The sequence below is a fragment of the Saccopteryx leptura genome, chromosome 5 (genome assembly GCF_036850995.1).
Source record: "Saccopteryx leptura isolate mSacLep1 chromosome 5, mSacLep1_pri_phased_curated, whole genome shotgun sequence".
In the NCBI taxonomy this organism is placed as follows: domain Eukaryota; kingdom Metazoa; phylum Chordata; class Mammalia; order Chiroptera; family Emballonuridae; genus Saccopteryx; species Saccopteryx leptura.
In genome coordinates, this window is record NC_089507.1 from 163065326 (window position 1) to 163085136 (window position 19811).

A 19811-nucleotide genomic window follows, 5' to 3' on the forward strand; every position below is an offset into this window, starting at 1 on the left:
GTCCATGTCTGCAAAGATGATCACCACCACTCTTCCCATGGAGAGGCCGAGCCTATTTCCCCAGCCCTGGATTCTGGGCGGGCCTCAGAACTTGCTTTGACCAACAGATGGCAGTGGAGGGGGTTCCAGAACTTCTGAGCCAGGCCTCGGAGGCACTGCAACATCCACTTTTACTTGAAGGGAGGACCCACCATTGTGGGAAGAAGGCCAGGCTTTGTGGAGAGTTGAGCCAAGGCCAGCAGCATGTGGAACGGAGGCCACCCATCCCCACTGAGCCTTCCTGGAGTTTCTGACCCATGGAATCTTGGGCAATCAAGTATCGGCATTTGAAGCCACTAGGTAAGGGTGGTCTCTTCTGCAGCAACGAAACAACAGAGACCTTCCCCTCCTAACAAGAGAGCCAGTCGCCATCTACAGGGCCCCAGGTTGGTCTCACTCATTCTTAGAAAAGCACTCTTTTCCACAGCCTGATGGAAGGTTCCATTTCTTCTTTAGAGCCTTGGCTACCTGAATGCTCAGACTTAAATTTGGTGCTCAATTGTAATGACTGGGGTATCATTTTTCCTTCTAGATGTCTTCTTGCATCCCCTTAGTATTGTGTAAACCAGGGGTCCCCAAACTACGGCCTGCAGGCTACATGCGGCCCCCTGAGGCCATTTATCCAGCCCCCGCCGCACTTCTGGAAGGGGCACCTCTTTCATTGGTGGTCAGTGAGAGGAGCACTGTATGTGGCGGTGCTGCAAAGCATGGCATCGCTCATGTACAGTACTAATTCCAGTGACGTGGGACACACACGTCACAGCTCCAGAAGCGCGTCGTATCACTTGTTACGGCTAGCAGTGACAAATATGGAACCGGACATTGACCACCTCATTAGCCAAAAGCAGGTCCATAGTTCCCATTGAAATACTGGTCAGTTTGTTGATTTAAATTTACTTGTTCTTTATTTTAAATATTGTATTTGTTCCTGTTTTGTTTTTTTACTTTAAAATAAGATATGTGCAGTGTGCATAGGGATTTGTTCATAGGTTTTTTTTATAGTCCGGCCCTCCAACGGTCTGAGGGACAGTGAACTGGCCCCTGTGTAAAACGTTTGGGGACCCCTGGTGTAAACTGTGTGCTCCACACTTGGTGGGGGGGCCAGGGGGTGTCAGAGGCTGCACACACAGAGAAGAGCCCTGCAGAGAACGGCTCAGCACCCACCCGCTCACTCGCTTCAGCGTCCGAGCGCCGGCACCATGTCAGAGGTGCGGTGTGCAGATCGGGAAGCAGATGGTGTGGGAGGGGGGCAGAAAATGGGCAAATACAATTTAGAAACGTGTAGTGACAAGTATTCAGAAGGCCCAGCTGAAAAGAGAGGTAACAGAATATGGCGTGGTGAGGAGGCTGCTGCTGACACCATCACGGGCTGGTGACAGGCGGTAAGAGGGCTGCTGTCCTGGTCAGGAACAGGCAGCTGATGTGAGAAAGACACTTCCCAGAGAGGGTGACTCTGAGCAGTGACGTGAAGGAAGACAGGACACTGGCCAGATAGGCAAAAATGTGCATACCCGGTAGAGAAGAACCCACTATTCCAAGTTTTTAAAAATAGCACTGCTTGTTCCGGAGCTGCAGGGAATTCATCCTGAATCGGAACCTGTTGACATGGAGGAAACGCGGCGAGGGAGGGGGTGAAAGAGGCAGCAGCTGGATCCCTGGGCTTCGTGGGCCGATTCAGTTTGGACTATAACCTTCAGACAATGGGGAGCCACAGCGGGTCTTAGAGAGGCAAGCATGGTGGCAAAATCTGCTTTGGAGGAGACAGCTCTGGCTATCTTCTCAAGAATGAAGCCCAGAGGCAGAGACCTGTGAGGAGGCGACTTCAGGTCCTTTCTGGAAACAGGCAGTTTTGCACATGACGAGAGGTTCCTTCTTACCTGTCCGCCCAAGATACAGAAGAGAAGTTGAAGGGCAGAGACTATCTGCAAAGGCCGATGACAAAGTCTGCTGTTTTTCTCCGGTCAGAAGGTCAATAACATACCAGATGTCTTGCTTCTTACCTAAAACGACATAAGGATACACTGTGGTTTATACTCGATCTATGTGAAAAAAATGCCATTGCCAAACCAGCAGCCTAAGATGTCCTCTGTGCTGAGAGACCAGCCTGAAATTCTTACCATGTGGAAGACATTACCTTGTCACCTGCTCTGAGGCCACTGGAACTAATAATAACTTAATAACCCAGTCATGTATAAAAATTTCTCCAAACCTCATAACTGATAGATGGTATTGCTTTGGTTAGCGGCCTTAAATATCATATAAGTCTGGCCTGTAAAGGGCAATCCTTTTCCCACAGATTAGGATCTACATAAATGTAGAAATGTACCCAGGGGTTTATCTCTCTGGTAACCATCATTCATATATCCCAACATCCCTACTAATAAGCTCATAGGTGAAGAGGATCTGCAGCTACTGATTATAACCCTAATGAGCTGGTACCTGTGACTGGGCAGTGGAGTTGGTTGCAACCTGGTGCTAATGAGGCCAAAGTTATCTCAGCCCGTCTCAGCCAGTAAGCTATCCCCTAGCCAGAGGCCACACCTCTCACCTTGCTCAGCTGATGAAAAGGTATGAACAGGTGGACGGCATAGCCAAACAACACTTAGGAAAACTCACACATGTACATCCACAGTATGTACACCAGACACCACGGTGGTGGGGAGTCGGTAGCATGGGCCTCCCATCTGAAGGTCAACACATTCACTGTGACGTGCACATTTCTGTTTTGTAAGAGATGGCCTCTAGTTCCTTGTCTCTTCCTAACTTACTGGCTGTTTCCTATTTCAAGTGACTCTCAGAGGCAGAATATAGAGATGCCAGGAAGAACACAGGGCATTCAGATTTGCTAAAGCTACACTTAGCTCTAGCAGATGCAGCATGAATGCCAAGTCCACATGTGTGAAACTTTGTCCCAGGATCATAACTTTTTGTTCTCGACAACAAATCTCAATATGAAAAAGATCTAAAGATAGAGTGAAAACATCACCAAACAGCTGTGACCATGACCCCTTTCCATCTGGCATGGCATCTCTTTGATTACTTCAAAAACCATTATTACAGTCTCCATAACTCAGCTACAACTTTAAATTTTTTTAAAAATTATTTTTTTAACTTACTGATTTTAGAAAGAAGAAGGGAAAGAGAGAGAAAGAGAGAGAAACACCAATTTGTTGCTCTACTTATTTATGCATTCATTGGTTGATTCTTATATGTGCCATGATCAGGGATTGAACTCACAACCTTGGTGTATTGGGACGATGCTCTAACCAACTGAGCTACCCAACCAGGGCAGCTACCACTTTAATGGATGAATTGGCAACTGCTGCACTTTTAAATATGCAGGATGAACTCACTTAAAGAGGGCACCAGACAAAGATGATGGAACTACAATATCCTAAATGCACCATAAGCGACGGGTCGCTGGGAGACCAAATAGAAAGCAGTGATACAGATGGTCAGAAGGTGCTCAGCTGGGCCTGGGGCGTGGATGAGGAGAGAAAGCCAGGCTGAGCACTTCAATTCCCCTGGTTGGACGGGTGAGGGACATGGGGGTCCTCATTCTGAAGGTGTGGAAGGAAGCCAGAGCCCAGGGTCCCTAGCAAAAATTTCAGATTCGGCCTGTACTCGAGGCCCAGAAATGCATATAGCTCCCAAGGCCTGAATAGGCACTGAGCACTTTCAATTCCTCAGAAACTGCTGTATAAATACAGGATATTATTACTACTACGTTTTCAAGATAAATACAGCTCTCCTTTGTGTTACAAATGCATTTTTATTGACATTTTGGCAGCAACATGGTAAAAGGAAAGCCAGTGATCTGATGCTTTGAAAGATGTGACCCCTGTAGGTATGAAGGCAGCTTATCTAGGCAAGCTGTTAAGTGCAGTTTTTATCCAATATTCTGATAGCAGGAAACACTATGAAAGCCCTATAATTAACAGGCAAGAGCCTGGCTTCCCTTTCTTGGCTCAGACTATTGTATTCACTTAAAATTTCAGTCCAATTGCTCCTGGGTATGTTGCAATCTTTAAACTGCAGGGTAGGTCAACACAGCAGCTAAAAGCTTATTAAATGAGTAACCATATTCATGGTGTCAAGTCTGTTCCCAAGTGGGGGGAACCCATTCTTAATTGTTCAGCTGATCCTGGCATGAACAAGCCCAACAGAGGCAAGAAAAGACCTTTCCCAGAGGGGCTGGTGTGTGCGGGGCTGCCCACCTCTCTCCCAGAGACGCTCTATCCCAGATTCTGAGGCTCATTTCCAAAGGGTTCAAAGTTTCAGTGCTGAAAACAGGAGCTCTTACTTACCCATGTAGAGAATGCCATCTGAACTTCGGCATGGGGAGGCCTGTACCAGCTCTGGGATGGTAAAGGGAAGTTTCTGCAATAATAATAGTAAAAAAAAAAAAAAGTGGGGGGGCAAAGGAAAAATCAGTTAACCAAGTCTTATTATGCAATTATTACAATTTTACAGCACAATCTGTTTGTTACCCAATTCTGCTTAAAAAAAAAAAGAAAAAAAAAAAAAAAGGAAAAGCACTGTAGATAGACGGCAGTTTTCCTAACTGGAAACCGAGGAGAAGGAGTGTCTCTGGCTTCCAGATCCGTTTGGACAAGCCCTGGGCTCCCAGGGCCTGGCCCTGTAGACACTGATGCCTTTACTTGGTGGGTCCCTCACAGTCACTCTTCCAGAGCACTTCTGGGGACGACCTAAACCTTTTCTGAACAGACTTACACAAACATGGAGAGTTATGCAATCTTTGAAATTCTAAGGGGGGGCAGGAAGAATTCTTCTATCTTGGAAAGTTGACCCAGAGCCAGCTAGACTGAGGAGAATGTCAATGCTTTTCTGAGGCAAAGTGAACCACGAGATTAAGTCTGGAGAGAAGCAATCTCCATGCCCAGCTGAAACTTCGAGAAAAAGCAGAAGTCATCATGATGTGGGCAATACAGGAATCTGAAGTGGAAAAGACGTTTTGGTGTTTTCTTCAGGAGATAATTCTCTACTGAAAAACAGAAGAAAATCGAACCTTCTGGTGTTAGAAGGAAGTTATGGTAGGTGCCAGGAAAAGAAACTCAGAGAAATCCATGTTACAACTGCATTTCATCATAAAACCGATTCTTCTGAACCTCCAGCTGACATCTGACGAATCCTTTTGGTGAATGTTTGTTTCACTATGCTTTATTTTTGGAACAGTCTGTATTCTTGAAACTATTCTATAATACCTGCTTCTACTACACTGCCACCTTTTCTCCATGAAAGAAAAGATTCCTCCCTTGCCCTGGCCGGCTGGCTCAGCAATAGAGTGTTGGCCTGGCATGTGGTAGTCCCAGGTTTGATTCCTGGTCAGGGCACACAAGAGAAATGACCATCTGCTTCTCTATTCCTCCCCTTCCCCCTTCTCCCCCTCTCTCTTCTCCTCTCGCATCCATGGCTTGAATGGTTTGAGCAAGTTGGCCCTGGGTGCTGAGGATGGTTCCATGGCCTCTCCTCAGGTGCTGAAATAGCTTGGTTGCCACGCAAGGGAGCAGCGGCCTCATATGGGCAGAGCATCACCCGACAGGGGACTTGCCAGGTGGATCCCAGTTGGGGCGCATGCTGGAGTCTGTCTCTCTGCCTCCCATCTCTCACTTAAAAGAAAAAAGAAATAGATTCCTCTCTTGCTCCAATAAATGGAACTTTAAATAATTAATCATTTGGATTTTCCCATCATCCTAATATTTAAGCTAAGCCTTAGGAAAGGAAAAATGCCACAGAGAGGCTGTAATGACTGGGTTTCTGCCAGATGTTTCTGAGAATCAGAGTCACTGCAAGGCTCTCAGCCTGGAGTCCTGTGGTATCTGTTGAGCCTCCTGATTCAAGGCCTAGGCTGGCGACACATTGTTCCTGGAGCTGCTAGACCACAACACAGGAAGGCACGTGGGTGGTGATCAGAGCATCCTTTGGGAATTATAGAGCTTTTCAAGTCCCCCAAGTCCAACAATTGAAGCTTTGGCTTTGGGTACGCTCCTTCACCTCCCTGGGCACAGTTTCCACTCCTCTAATATGGGGGTAACATGACAGCCCTGGGGACTGCTTAGAGGTTGAAATGAGACAATGGATACAAATCACTAAACTCAGTTTCTGGCTCACAAAGTGCTTCAGAAATGGAGGCTCTAGTGATATGGAGAGGAACGTTGAAGGTGAAACACACAAACCTCTACACTTGTTTCAGTCACAGGTATTCATCAAATTTTAAAATATCCAAATTAGAGCTCACAAGCCACTTACAGTCTAGATGAGTAGTTCTCAACCTCAGCTGTACATCACAGGCTTTTTAAACTTTTTTTTTTTAATTAAGTGAGAGGCAGGGAGGCAGCGACAGACTCCCACATGCGCCCCGACCGGAATCCACCTAGCAAGTCCCTACCAGGCAATGCTCTGCCTGGCTGGGGTGCAGCTCCGCTGCTCAGCAACCAAGCTATTTTAGCACCTGAGGCCAAGGCCATGGAGCCATCCTCAGCACCTGGGGAGAACCATTCTAGCTATGGCTGTGGGAAGGGAAGAGCGAGAGAGAGGGGAAGAAAAAGAGAGGAAGAGAGAAGGGGAATGGGAAGGGTGGAGAAGCAGATGGTCACTTCTCCTGTGTGCCCTGACTGGGAATTGAACTCAGGATTTCCACACACTGGGCCAACGCTCTATTGCTGAGCCAACTGGCCAGGGCCTGGCTTTTTAAACTTTCTACTGAAGCAAAACTTACAAACGGAAAGCTCTCAGAAGAGTCCAGCTCAGTTCAATTTTGCAATGTGAACATAACCGCGTAACCAGCACCATGATGAAGAAACATCATTTCCAGCACTCGGAGAGCCCTTCTTGTCCTCTCTTACAAACATGACCACCCCCATCCCTACCCCGGATAAACATTATTCTAACTTTAAAACATTTTAGACTAGTTTTTCCTGTCTTTGAGCTTTATAGAAATGAATGATATGCTGTGTAGATTTTCTTGTTTGCCATCTTTTGTCCAACATTATGTTGGCAAGATTCATCTATGTCACAAACTATTCCCATTGGTGTAGACTATTAAACTGTCTACAAGTCCATAATTTATTTATTCTATTGACTATTGATGCTATTTGGGTAGTTTTCATGTCTAGGTTATTATAAAGAGTGCCGCAGTACATTTGGGTACCCACTTTTTGGTGAACACAAACATGCATTTCAGCTGGTCTGTAACCCAGGAGGGGATGACTGGGTCACAAGGCTGTAACAGATACTGCCAAACAGTTTTCCAAACTGACTGTACCGCCCAGCACTTCCATCAGCAGTGTATGGGGCTTCTAGTTGCTTTGACCGCCCCCCATACCTGTTTTCTTTTTCCATTTTCCTCACTTTGGGTAGTAATATGACATTGTGATTTTTACTTACATCTCCCTAATGCCCAATGAAGCTGAGTACCTTTTCAAATGTTTACCGACCACTTGGATATCCTCTTTCACCTTTTGTTTTGGGTTGTCTGTCTTTTTATATTAACCCATAGGAGTTCTTTATACAGAGAGGGATAAAAGTAGGTTTACAGTTGTGAGTACATGAAACACACAAAATTTATTCTGGTATTTATTACTAATCATTCTATATATTATTTTCTATATGAACTGTAAACCTACTTTTGCCCCACCCTCTATATTCTGAATATGTGGACTTTGATGGATATGGGTATTGTGAATACACTGTGGCCTGCTTCTCTTAATAGTGTCTCTTAAAGAAGAAAAATTCCTAATTTGAATATAATTCAATAGACTGATTTTCTCCTCTAGGTTAGTGTGGGGTGTTTTTGTTTTTGTTTGGAGTTTGGTATCTCATTTATAAAATCCTCACCTACTCTAAGGTCATGATACTTGCTTTCTTAAAGCGCTGTTTCACATTTCGCATCTAGATATGCAATCTATCTGGAACAGGGTTTTGTGTGCCTGCTGTGAGGTGGGAGTCGAGACTTCTTCCCTGTACGAATATCCCACCTGACTCAAGGCACTTACTGAGGAGACCAACCTTCCCCACTGCACAGCAGTGTCGCCTCTGCTATAACTCAGGTGCTCACACGTGTGGACCTGTTTCTAAATTCTCTTTTCTGTGGTGGCGCAGTGGATAAAGCGTCGACCTGGAATGCTGAGGTCGCCGGTTCAAACGTCTGGACTTGCCTGGTCAAGGCACATATGGGAGTTGATGCTTCCTGCTCCTCCCCCTGTTCTCTCTCTATCTCTCTCTCTCCCCTCTCTCTCTAATAAAAATGAATTTAAAAAAATCTAAAAAAAAAAAAACAGTTAAAAAAAAAGCTTCCCTCATATTTAAAAAAAAAAAATCCTGATGCTGAAATTGATTAAATGGAGACTTTTGAAACTGGGACCCAGACTCAGCATTTCTTGAAAGTTATCCAGGTTACTACTATGTGTAGCTAAGGTGGAGAAGCACGCCTAGATTCTCAAACGCAGATAGAAATACCATGTGCCCCTACATAGGGATGGATGTCTGCAGGGGGATGGGCAATTTTCAACTATCCTACCAATTTGAGAATCACCAGTTAGAGTAAACCCTGTTACTGAAGGAAGTACTACACCCTTCTAGTGAGCTGGCTGGGCCATCAGAACCTGCTGGTCTAGATCCATGTTTCTGGCTGCCATTTAAAAGCTCAGCCAGAAAACTATAAAAAGATACTGATGCCCAGGCCCCACTCCAGACCACCTGAATCTGAATCCCCAAAAATGTCTTTTAAGTTCTCAGGTGCTCTCAATGTACCAAAGTTGAGGATCACTGGTCTAGAACCTCTGTAGTACACAAAGAAGCTAAATGCACCCACCGTCAGGCCTTCATTGTTCTTGCCCCCGAGAGTATATAGGCTGCCATCGTTGGGGTCTGGGAGGAAGGCAGGCCTAGAAGAAATCACGCAACAAGTATCAGTGATACGTTACAGCCCTGGCCACAGAAGAAACTATGAAAGTCATGCAAAGCTATGACAGGGGAGGGGGAACGTGGGACGTGTGTGTAAGCCAGCTCTACCCATGACTTTCTCACTTTAGCCACAAACAAAATATCCATATGTCCCTATGATGCTGTATGCTATACTTAGTAGAAAAAAAAGCAATCTGTCAAGGAAAACTTGTGAAACTTCAAAGAAGAGTAAATCATTATTGGGTCAAAGCACTCTGGATGAAGGTAAAATAAGTAAAAAGGACCCAGAAAGTTTGCTTTTCCATTTCCAAGTCAATTGTGTATAGAACTGTGTATAGAACTTCAATAATTAATACTAAATAGTATGGCACAGACATAAACAGGTAAAGTAAATGTGCGTTTAGTGTTCAACAAACATTTGTTTTTAAACTGGATATAATAAAAGTGGACTGTGAAAGCTTGACATCAGAAAGAACCTGCCCAGGACGTGCAGGAAGGTTTCTCAGCCGGCCGCTTCCTGGAAAGCGGATGTGAGGTAAAGACTACACCTCGTCACTCAGAAATCCCTGGCTGCCTCGTTTCTCTGTTTAGGATGTGCAATCATTGGAAGCTCTTACAGGTGCCATCCAACTTCTATTCTTACACACACACCATGGTAGCAGGTCATGTTCATGTTTCCTCTGTGATTAACACATTAAGAGGGAGTGATCTAAACCCTTAGGCCTTCCTGAGGTCTTTGGAAGTTTAAGTTCAAAATTCAACTTAAGTTCCATTTCAAATAAGCCTTTTTAATACCACTGCCTCTGTCCCAAAGGAACTGACTACCCTCTCCCCGATCCAGGCTTCTGTCATGGCACCTGCAAGACTTGCTCTCCTCAATCATTCTCATCATAACTTCAAGCTATGCATACGTACTCCCAGAAGCCAGCTTTATAAATATTGAATAATACCGAAAATAAATTACAGGGAAGTACTGAAGCAAATCAGGACACTTACTCTTCGACGTGTGTTGGAACCTGCAGAACTGGATCTGTGTAAAAGAACAACAAAGGCATCATCAGGTGGACTCTACTATCAAGATTTCCAGAGGGTTCCCAGGACCAACTCACAAGTTGAACTGATAAATTGACCTGCATGAGATAATGCACAGGAAGGCATTTCAGAACACACACACCCAGACACAAAGGCAAGCTCACAACTGTCCCTGAGACTGGAGAGAGAACTGCCGGCAGAACGGGACACTGCTGTGAAGTGTCCCACACACATGCAGACAGCTTGGGGGACGGACAGGGAAGGAAGAACCAGTGACACTGGTTCACAGTGTCACTCTCTGACACAACCGGGACTTTTGAGCCCTAAATCAATCACCTTGCTGAACATGTGGGGTGGTACTAGATATTCTCATCAGGAAAAGCAAAACTGTAGCTCAAGAACCAATTTTCCTGTTGGTGAGAATCAGACTGGAGGGGAGACGGAGCGAGCTTTCTACTGTCCATCCTCCTGATTCTCTCTGATCTGCTAACTCCAGTTCGATAAAGTCTACTATAGCACAAAATCTAGAAAATGCTTTCTGTGCAAAGATGTTCACGATAGCATTACAAATGACCTAACAATTCAAGAACATGGTTAAATTCCAAACTGTCTGCTTGGAAGAAAATTAGGGCTCCTAAAAGGGCTTATGAAATTTTAAAACATGCACAAATCTTTCTAATATTCTGTTCAGGAGAATAGACAGTGGGGCAAGTTTCCTCTCAATGTCAATGTTGTATTTGCAGTTGTCGGACAGCAGGATTTCTCCTTCCCTAGATTCTCCCGGGCACAAATCCAGAGGGTGCTCCTGATTCGGGGAGGGGGGGTGGTGAGGACGCTGCCACCGCAGTGCTGGGATGGAGCTAATATCCCAGGCATGAGATGGCACAGTAACGAGGTATATCTAGCAATTAAAAAGCCTATGGGCTGTACAACCAAACTGTCCGCAACTTCAAAGCTGGGGATGAGGACGGCAAATCCTGTGACGTGACTCTGGACAGAGTTCCAGACCCCACCGGCTCCGCCTATGGTGACAAGCAGCTGTCTGATTCTCCTAGTCAGTTGGGACTGTCAGACCAAGAAAGTGCTTTCAAGTCTTATCATATGTTGACTTTGCTTTACAAACCCAGCTCCCACATGAAGGCAGACCGTGTTCACAAGAGGAGTACACACACCACATGTGCTCTGTGGGCAGCAAACAAGCAATTCATTAAACCAAAAAACATTTAGGAAACAGGAGACGCTTTGAGTCAGTAAGCATGTGTTTGTAGTTCCCATTCATCAGCTCTTGGTCTGGGCTCACAAACAGACTGATGCAAGAGGCTGGCAATCAGGGCACATAGCACTCACCCACCAACACAGTCAAGGAGCAGTGACAGTCCCGTCACTTTCACGCAGCCCTGCAGCCGTGCCAGCCAGGGGAAGCAGGCAGGGCTGTGCCCCACTGAAGAGTCAGTGGCCCAGAGGCACCTTTCTGGCGTGTTTCAGAGGAAGAGAACTCTGCCGAATTCTAGCAAGTCACCAGAAACAAGATACGGGAACCAACAGGGCTCCGAATCCGGTTCATAAGCAAATTCTTGTTGTACAGTGTTTGCTCACACTCAGGGACTTGTCTTCAGCTGCAGGTTTTCCTGGTTTTCTAGAGCTTAGCCACTGGTCACCTGACACTGAGGCCTCAGGTCCCAGAATGTCCTGTGCCAGAAAGGGTCCAGTTAAGACGCAGACCACAGGCCATCATCAACAGGAGCCAGGAAGGGATTGGTGGGACAACCACATGGGTGTTTACGAGCCATGCAGTTTTTCTAGGCTGAGGAGGAGTGCACTCCAGAAGGAGAACCGCTGGTCATCAGAGCATTCCCACCCACTCCGTAAAACAAGGGCCAGGGAATAAACATCTGCAGAGCTCAAGGCCACGTAGCAGCACAACTCTCAGGACAATTCTCAGAGGCAAGCAAACATTTGCTTTCTTCTTCTTAAAAAATCATTTGAATTCGAGATCTGCTTTAAAATACTACAGAAAATAATTATATGGGGGACAGATTTAAAAAAAAAAAGGCCAGCTGTCAATAACTGCTTAAAGATGAAAGAGACAAGGCAGAACAATCACTTTACCATTCTCTCTAACACATGCTTAAAATCTTCCACAATATGAAAGGCTAAAGATAATAATATTGGGAAAGGCAGCAAAATAAAAAGGAAAAAGCATCACTGGAAAATGTGCAATGAAAGCACAACACGAAGGTCGTGGTTTAGATTCAATAATGGGAACTACTATCAGGCAAGATTCTTGTTTTAAAAAAATTTCAGCCAGGAGAAAAGAAACCTGGCCTCACTGTAAGAATATAAACAAATACTGCTACAAAATAAGCCACTCTATATGGAGACTGATAAGGATAAAAGCTGCTTTATTTTCAGAAGGGAAAAAAAAGTATCACTTCTCAAGTGTAGAAACGGGTGTTATTCCAGGTAAAGGTAAGGATATCAGGTAAAGCTAAACATATCAGAAGAGGCTAAATAGCTGAAATTAGTCATTGGTCTCCTGGATTTTAACACAGGAAGAAGCAAACCTGCTCAGTGCAACCCTGGGAGCAGCCACTGGACTCAGCTTGATTCGCCCAGTGGGTCAGGCCTGGAGAGGTACAGCCTCCATACTTGAGAGACCTGGGTGAGATTATGGGACACCACTACTCCTATTTTGTGCTAATCTAATCCTTTTTAATTTGAGACAGAAATGACTCAAATAGATATTCACATCTTCCCTTTGTCTAAGTTCATAAGGGTAAAAATCTAAATATTTTTATCTCCAAAAGAAGTGCTGGCCTGCTCCCTTGCATCCCTCGAATACTGCTAAGTGTGTCCCTGCCTTAGGGCCTTTGCATTTGCAGTTATGATCAAATGTCACCATCTCAGAGAGGTCTTCCATGACCACCTCTTAACCCCCAGGATTCCCTACCCTCTTCCCTACTTAACTTTTATCCATGACACTTACCACCTCTGTATTTTATCTATTTAATGTCTAACTCTATCCACTGGAAACTCTCTAAGGGCTGGGATTCATCTTTTGTTGTCTGCTATATCCGCAGAATCTAAAACAGTGCCTGGCACACAAGAGGCGCTCAATTTATTTGTTAGTTTCCTTCCTGTTTCTATTCTTGCCCAGTTTGGAGAGCCATTGACGATTGCTTCTACTAATCCAGTGGCTATGCTTGAGGCAACCCTCAAGCAAGAATCTACCTCTAAAACCCCTTTCCTTCACCCAGGCTCTGAGCATGGCTGAAAAAAAACATTACAATCTCTCTAGGAGATGCCATTATACTTCTATGGCCAGCTGGGCCCCAGGTCATAGGAGATAAGTTTATCTACATCCTTGTTGGCCTCTGTTCCCTGTTCCTCACAGCTGGTGTTTCAACCTTTATTCTTGGCCGCTGGGCCCCCTTCTCTCCACACATGACTTGGCCTCCTGTGTCACAGGGGAAGGACAGCGGGGCAGAGTGAGCTCTCTGAAACTTCCTACCCTTCACCCTCCACATGTGCCCAACTCCACCACCCTTCCCTTCATGGCTCTATACAAGGACAACGGTTTCACCTTCAAACTCAGAGATATCTCACAGTCATCTATCTAGACTCCCAAGGGGTATAGCCCCCAAGGGGTATATATACTCTACCAAGGACATCAAGTCCCTCTGGGGCCAATGCCTTCCCCTCTGCCTAGTGACACACCACACCTCGGGGCTTCCCTTCTCTCTTTTGTACATACTCTGCTTTCTCTCCTAATGCATCCCTTCTGTACGAGTACAGTTAGATGAGTCTGGAAAAACACACATGCATGTAACCAACTTCACAATCAAGCCACAGCACTTCCACCACCACCCCACCCCCCCAAACATTTCTCACACGTCTTTGGATGCAACATCCCTGACTTCCGCCCCATAGAACCACTGACAGATTCACTGCGTTTGTTCTAAAATGTCACAAGTGGAATTCACCCAGTAGGGTCTCTTTTGGGTCTGGCTTCTTTCTTTCTGCATCACGCTTCTGAAATTCATTCCTGTTTTGTGCACCCTACTTTTTTTTTTTTATGGTGGAAGAGTACTCCACTGTAGGGATAGATCACAATTTGTTTATCTGTCGATGAACATTTAGGTATTTCTACTTTTTGGCTGGAAAAAAATGTGAATAAAGCGGCTATCACCATTTGTTTGGACCTACATTTTCATTTCTGTTGGGAAAACACCTAGGAGTAGAAGGGCTAGGCCATAATTTTTACACTGGACTTGACAAAGAATGCCAAACAGTTCTCCAAAGTGGTTGTACTATTGGACGTCTCCATCAGCAGTGTCTAAGTTACCCCTAGTTTTTAACATGCTGACTTCCAGGTCCTTCCCCGGAGCTGCTAGGACAGGCAGGGCCAGGAGATCTGCGTTTCTAACACGTGCTGGTAACTGACCCGAGCCACGCTGGGAAGACACTGCTCTGGAACCTTGGGCTTCCCTTCCTGCTTTCCGTGCCTTTCTCTGCTCGCTGCCCTCTGGCCTCCACCCTCAGGACAAGATCAAAACTGCCACTGTCCAGTTCCAGTGTCCAGACCTAAAAGATACCTGCAAACCCTCCTGCACGTGACATCTGACAACATTCTCTCCTGGGGCCCTCTTCCACTGTGTAGGGGGTATCTCCACCCCTGATGTCATCCCTCAGAACCTGCTCCTTCTTCACAATCCCCGGTGGGCTGCTTGGCTCTACTCCCTCGGCCACACAATCCAGAGACCTAGACTTGTTCGGACTCTCTCCTTTCCTTAGCTTTAACCCTCTCCCATTCACCTCAATTCTGAGTTTTTTTTTAAGATTTGACCTATTAAGCATTTCTCAAAATCTAGGCCCTCATTTTTACCTCCTTTAGCCCTGTAAAACTCGGGCACTCACCCTTCTCGCGGGTCTACAGCACAGTCCCTGATCAGCTCCCTATCTCAGATCACTGCTCTTCAGATATGTCCCCCGCCCACTGCCTGCAAGGGCTTGACCAAGGCCAACCTGTTCATGTCTTTCCTTTCCAGAAATCCCACCATGTCTCCCCTCTGCCTCGTAAATACCTCCCATCTTGGTGGCTCTGGTCAAAGGTTCCCAAACTTTCTTGGTTCACAGCACCCTTTAACGTCTCGGTAATTTCTTTTTTTCTGTTTTTTTTTTTTTTTTAGTGTCTCAGTAATTTCTTCACAGGGTCCAAGGTCAAAAGAAATACCTAGCACTTATTAAGCAGTTAGCTCTAAACAACTCAAATATTTAGGGTCTAGCAGTTCTGGAGCCACGTGAAAAAAATAATACACGTAAATAGAAAGGAAAACGCTTATTTCATTCTTAACCATAGTGACTTACTAATGGGATGTGCGTCATAGTTGGGTGATGCACATATTCCAAGTCTCGTAATCAGATTAGATAATGCCACCCTCCTTACCACCTCACATTGATTTGCATGTGGGATTTGAGTTTTATCACAGCAACTGCCAGACACTCAGCATGGTAAGGGTGCACCACTGAGAGGACAAGCAGCCCAATCTAATGTTGAAACTATAAACTACCTCAAGTGCAGCGTCTGGCACTGGGGGAGCACTGATCTGTTTCCCTCAAAAATTTAAACAAGCTGCAATGTCTGAGCTCATGGTGGCACTGGGGCCCCCTCAATGTGGCTTGGGAACCAAAGCCTAAATGTCAAGACTCTGCAAGACCGGGGCCCAATTCTTCTTCCAGATTACCTTCCCATCACATCTCTTCCCAAAACTGACCCTGATGCTTTCATGGTGGTGCCCGTGCTCACCATTACCTGCCCCATCTCCATCTATCTAAATCTGCTGTCCTTTAAGGCCAGTTCAAATGTCCCCTCCTCCAGCAAGTCAGAAACTGGCCGCCCACTGCACTTGGTATGTTCCTACAATGCACATCCTATATTTCTCAAGGGACAGGTACTTGATTGCATGTGGCCCCTCTGGTTCTCAAATATCTGGGGGCTGGATTGAATTTTAAGCACTTGGAAGGTCAGGGGCCATGTACTTTGTTTATCATGAATATATACACAGAAAAGTATCAATACATAAGGCTCATTATGTAGAGTTTAATGAAGAATCACCGTGAAAACTACTGCCCAGGTCTTTGCTCCCCTCCTAATTAGTAAATAATGCTGTTTGCAGAATGAAAGAACGATGTCAATACTGTATGTGAACTACAGTCATTCAAATAAGATTTTCATAATAAAAAGGACTTTTCTGCACAGAAACCTACATGATAAAAGCTAAAAAAAGCTGCCCTGCCTGACCAGGCGGTGGCGCAGTAGATAGAACATCAGACTGGGATGCTGAGGATACAGGTTCAAAACCCTGAGGTCACTGGCTTGAGCCCAAAGGTTGCTGGCTTGAAGCCCACGGTGGCTGGCTTGAGTAAGGGGTCACTTGCTCTGCTAGAGCTCCCTGGTCAAGGCACATATGAGAAAGTAATCAATGGACAGCTAAGATGCTGCAATGAAGAAATGATGCTTCTCATCTCTCTCCCTTCCAGTCTGTCTGTCTCTCTCTCTTGCTAAAAACAAAAACAAACAAACAAAATGCTGCACAGGAGTAGTTCTGTTTGTTCACTCAAATTTAAAATTATATTTTAATTTATGGCCTTTGCTTCAAAATCATGGAGGTGGGGGAGGGTTGTCACATGTCATTCACTATGAGGCTGAGGTGGGTGCATGAGAGTTTCGTGATACTATTCTCTTTATTTTTTGTAAATGTTGATTCTTTTTTTAAATCAAAAGCTAAAATAAGAGATGCTTAAAAATGGAAAGGCTTTCCAACGGGTTGAAAAGAAAGGCCTGTTCTTCCTGCTCTCACCTAGAGTGTAAATCCCGACAGCCTGAGCCTGTAGCTTCACAGTGTGTGTACAGACTGAAGGGAAGTCCACTCACAGTGCATTCTGAGCTTCTCTACATCCCGGCAGATGGGTGCTGGTGCGGGGCTGGGGAAAACACTGGGTAACAGGTGGGTACAATGGAAAGATGTCTCTAAGAAGTCAACAAGCCTGACCAGGCAGTGGCTCAGTGGACAGAGCGTCGGACTGGGATGTGGAAGACCCAGGTTCGAGACACTGAGGTCGCCAGCTTGAGCGCAGGCTCATCTGGTTTGAGCAAAACTCACCAGCTTGAACCCAAGATCGCTGGTTCGAGCAAGGGGTTACTCGATCTGCTGAAGGCCTGCGGTCAAGGCACATATGAGAAAGCAATCAATGAACAACTAAGGTGTTGCAATGCACAATGAAAAACTAATGATTAATGCTTCTCATCTCTCCATTCCTGTCTGTCTGTCCCTGTCTATCCCTCTCTCTGACTCTCTCTGTCTCTGTTAAAAAACAAAAACAAGTCAACCAAAACTTAGATAACCTTCAATCCGGAGCTCGGGACGGATGGCCTCCCTCTGGGGGTTGCTCTGGGCAGACACTCTTCTGCGTAGGAAGGAATAAGATCGCTTTGATTACAGAAGCCACAAGAACAGGCTGCCCATCTGACTGGAGCTCAAGGAACCTTACAAGATCATTGTCTCCTCTTCCCAAGATGAGAACTACTGTTTCCAGAACACCCTGCTTCTCCAGCGGGATCCGGATGAGCGACGGCACGACTGCCCTGCTCCCCTCGCTCTCCTTCTCAGCACAGAGCCATCTACGGACCCCCACACACCTGGCGCTTCAAACCAGCTGCTCCAAATGCAAGACTTCTCCAGGTACAGCAGAGGGTCAGGCACAGTCAGGCATCCTCCAGACGGGTCCCTCTAAGTTCCCCTCTATCAGGGATTTGAGATGATCTGAGGTGGCCTTTATGAAAGGTCATCAGGGACCAATGACAAATGAAGTAGCAGCTGCTGTGTGTTCCCTGTAAACCTCCCTAAACCAAACAGACACAAACCTGGTCTTCCCGCCCTTACTGAGGAAGAGGACACAACCCAACTCTTAGCAATGATCTGTTGAGATTTACCACACACATCTCAAAAACACACGTCAGACACCTACCGTTGGCTTCGTTCTCTTCCATGCCATGCGTGCAGGATGAAGAAAGGAGCTTAGAAAGCTAGCACACATGAAACAGTGTAAAATGAACGGCTGAAACATGAGCATACTCCCTGGGCAGCGCAGGGCCTCCCTGGTGACAGAAGTCGGCAAGGGCTGGTGCGCTCAGGACAGAGCAGCGCCATGAAGGAGGCTGGACCAGTGTGTAGGTTGACATGACAGCATGGGTCAAGACCCATCACCCCCTCTGTCGGATTGAGGATACAGGCTTGGCAAGTGTGAGGTGTTTCTCCTGAATGCAAGTAAGGTTGGACAGTGGGTAGTGACCCCAGGAGAAGGAAGCCATGAGCACTCTGTGATGTGGTGTGGTGGGCAGTGACTAGAAACTGACTGTAGGCTTCTGAGGAAAAGGTCAGATAAACAGATATCTGGCTACTAAGCCAATGAGAAAAAGAAGGAATCATAAAGGGTCATGAGGAAGGTGACTCAGTCACCCCAGAAAGCCCTGGCTGGGTAGCTCAGTTGTTGGGGTAGCTCAGCATTGTCCTGATACACCAAGGTTGCGGATTTGATTCCCATCAGGACACATACAAGAATCAACCAGTGAATGTATGGATCAGTGGAACAACAAGTTAATGTTTCTCCTCTTCCTCTCTGAAATCAAGCAATCAATCAAATAACCCCAGTAAGATGGTCTGAGCCAGAGTGGTGCTTGGGGTGGGGGACAGAGGTGGTCAGGAAACAAAAAGGAGGGGAGAAATAACAGCAAAACTTAGTCCTTATCAGAAAAAGTGAAATGAAAGAAAGGAATGAGATAAAGAGGGCATGGAAGTTTTAATCCTAGCCGATAGCAAAACTAGATTGGCTAGTCTGACTGCAATAAACTGCCATTTCCTCAAGAAAATGCTTAAGATCCTAATACTGTTTTCTTGTAAAGATTATTGGTAAAAACAAGGTCATTCACCCTCCCTTAACTTAAAACTCATGTCTCTCAAATATGTTTCATGTGCTCAAGTGAATCAATTAGGGAACACTTCTCCCCAGTACTAGCTCATTCCTCCCTCCAGAAGACAGTCCTTCTGAAATCTACACCTTATACTCCCATTAAAGTTGTTAGGGCCACCAGGTTCGAGACCCTGAGGTCGCCTGCTTGAGTGCACCAGCTTGGACCCAAGGTCGCTGGCTCGAGCAAGGGGTTACTCAGTCTGCTGAAGGCCTGCGGTCAAGGCACATATGAGAAAGCAATCAATGAACAACTAAGGTGTCGCAACGAAAAACTAATGATTGATGCTTCTCATCTCTCTCTTTTCCTATCTGTCTGTCCCTATCTATCCCTCTCTCTGACTCTATCTCTGTCCCTATATTAAAAAAAAAAGCCAGAAAAAGCTCAAATAAACAATTTTTAAAAAGTTGTTAGGTCCAAACTTTAGGTTAGAAAGTCTCAAACGTTTCTCAAAGTTCAGCTTGCATGAGGAGAGCATTTTAAAATAGACATCCAATCAAAAACTCCCCAAAGTCCAAATCTCATCAGAACTGGGTGAGGCTGTAACAGGTGTTCTTACAGGTAACCTCTGCAAGTTACCAAGTGTCATGTTTGATCTACAAAACCACCCATACTATAGGCAGTCAACCGCTACTAGGCTCTTATGCATCTTCACCTTAGCAGAAGTAACTCACACCTAAAAACGCACACTGAATGCTACAATCAGTTGGGTATGTCAATTCAACACTATGACTTATGACCAAAGGCCTCTCAGGATGTCATAACTTCACAGAATATATTCTAGAGC

General features: G+C 45.6%; 1 protein-coding gene across 2 annotated transcripts in view; it reads right to left on the minus strand.

Annotated features, from left to right (window-relative positions):
- Positions 1-19811, minus strand: part of ERN1 (endoplasmic reticulum to nucleus signaling 1) — a 90156-nt gene that overhangs the window by 34134 nt on the left and 36211 nt on the right. Inside the window, exons 3-6 of one of the 2 annotated variants that reach the window (XM_066386409.1) lie at positions 9961-9994; positions 8873-8945; positions 4347-4419; positions 1917-2039 (exon numbers count right to left, since the gene is read on the minus strand). In XM_066386409.1, the coding sequence (XP_066242506.1) occupies positions 1917-2039; positions 4347-4419; positions 8873-8945; positions 9961-9994 (303 nt within the window). Of the gene's footprint in view, positions 1-1916; positions 2040-4346; positions 4420-8872; positions 8946-9960; positions 10095-19811 lie in introns of both variants that reach the window. The other variant, XM_066386410.1, reaches the window with a different exon arrangement.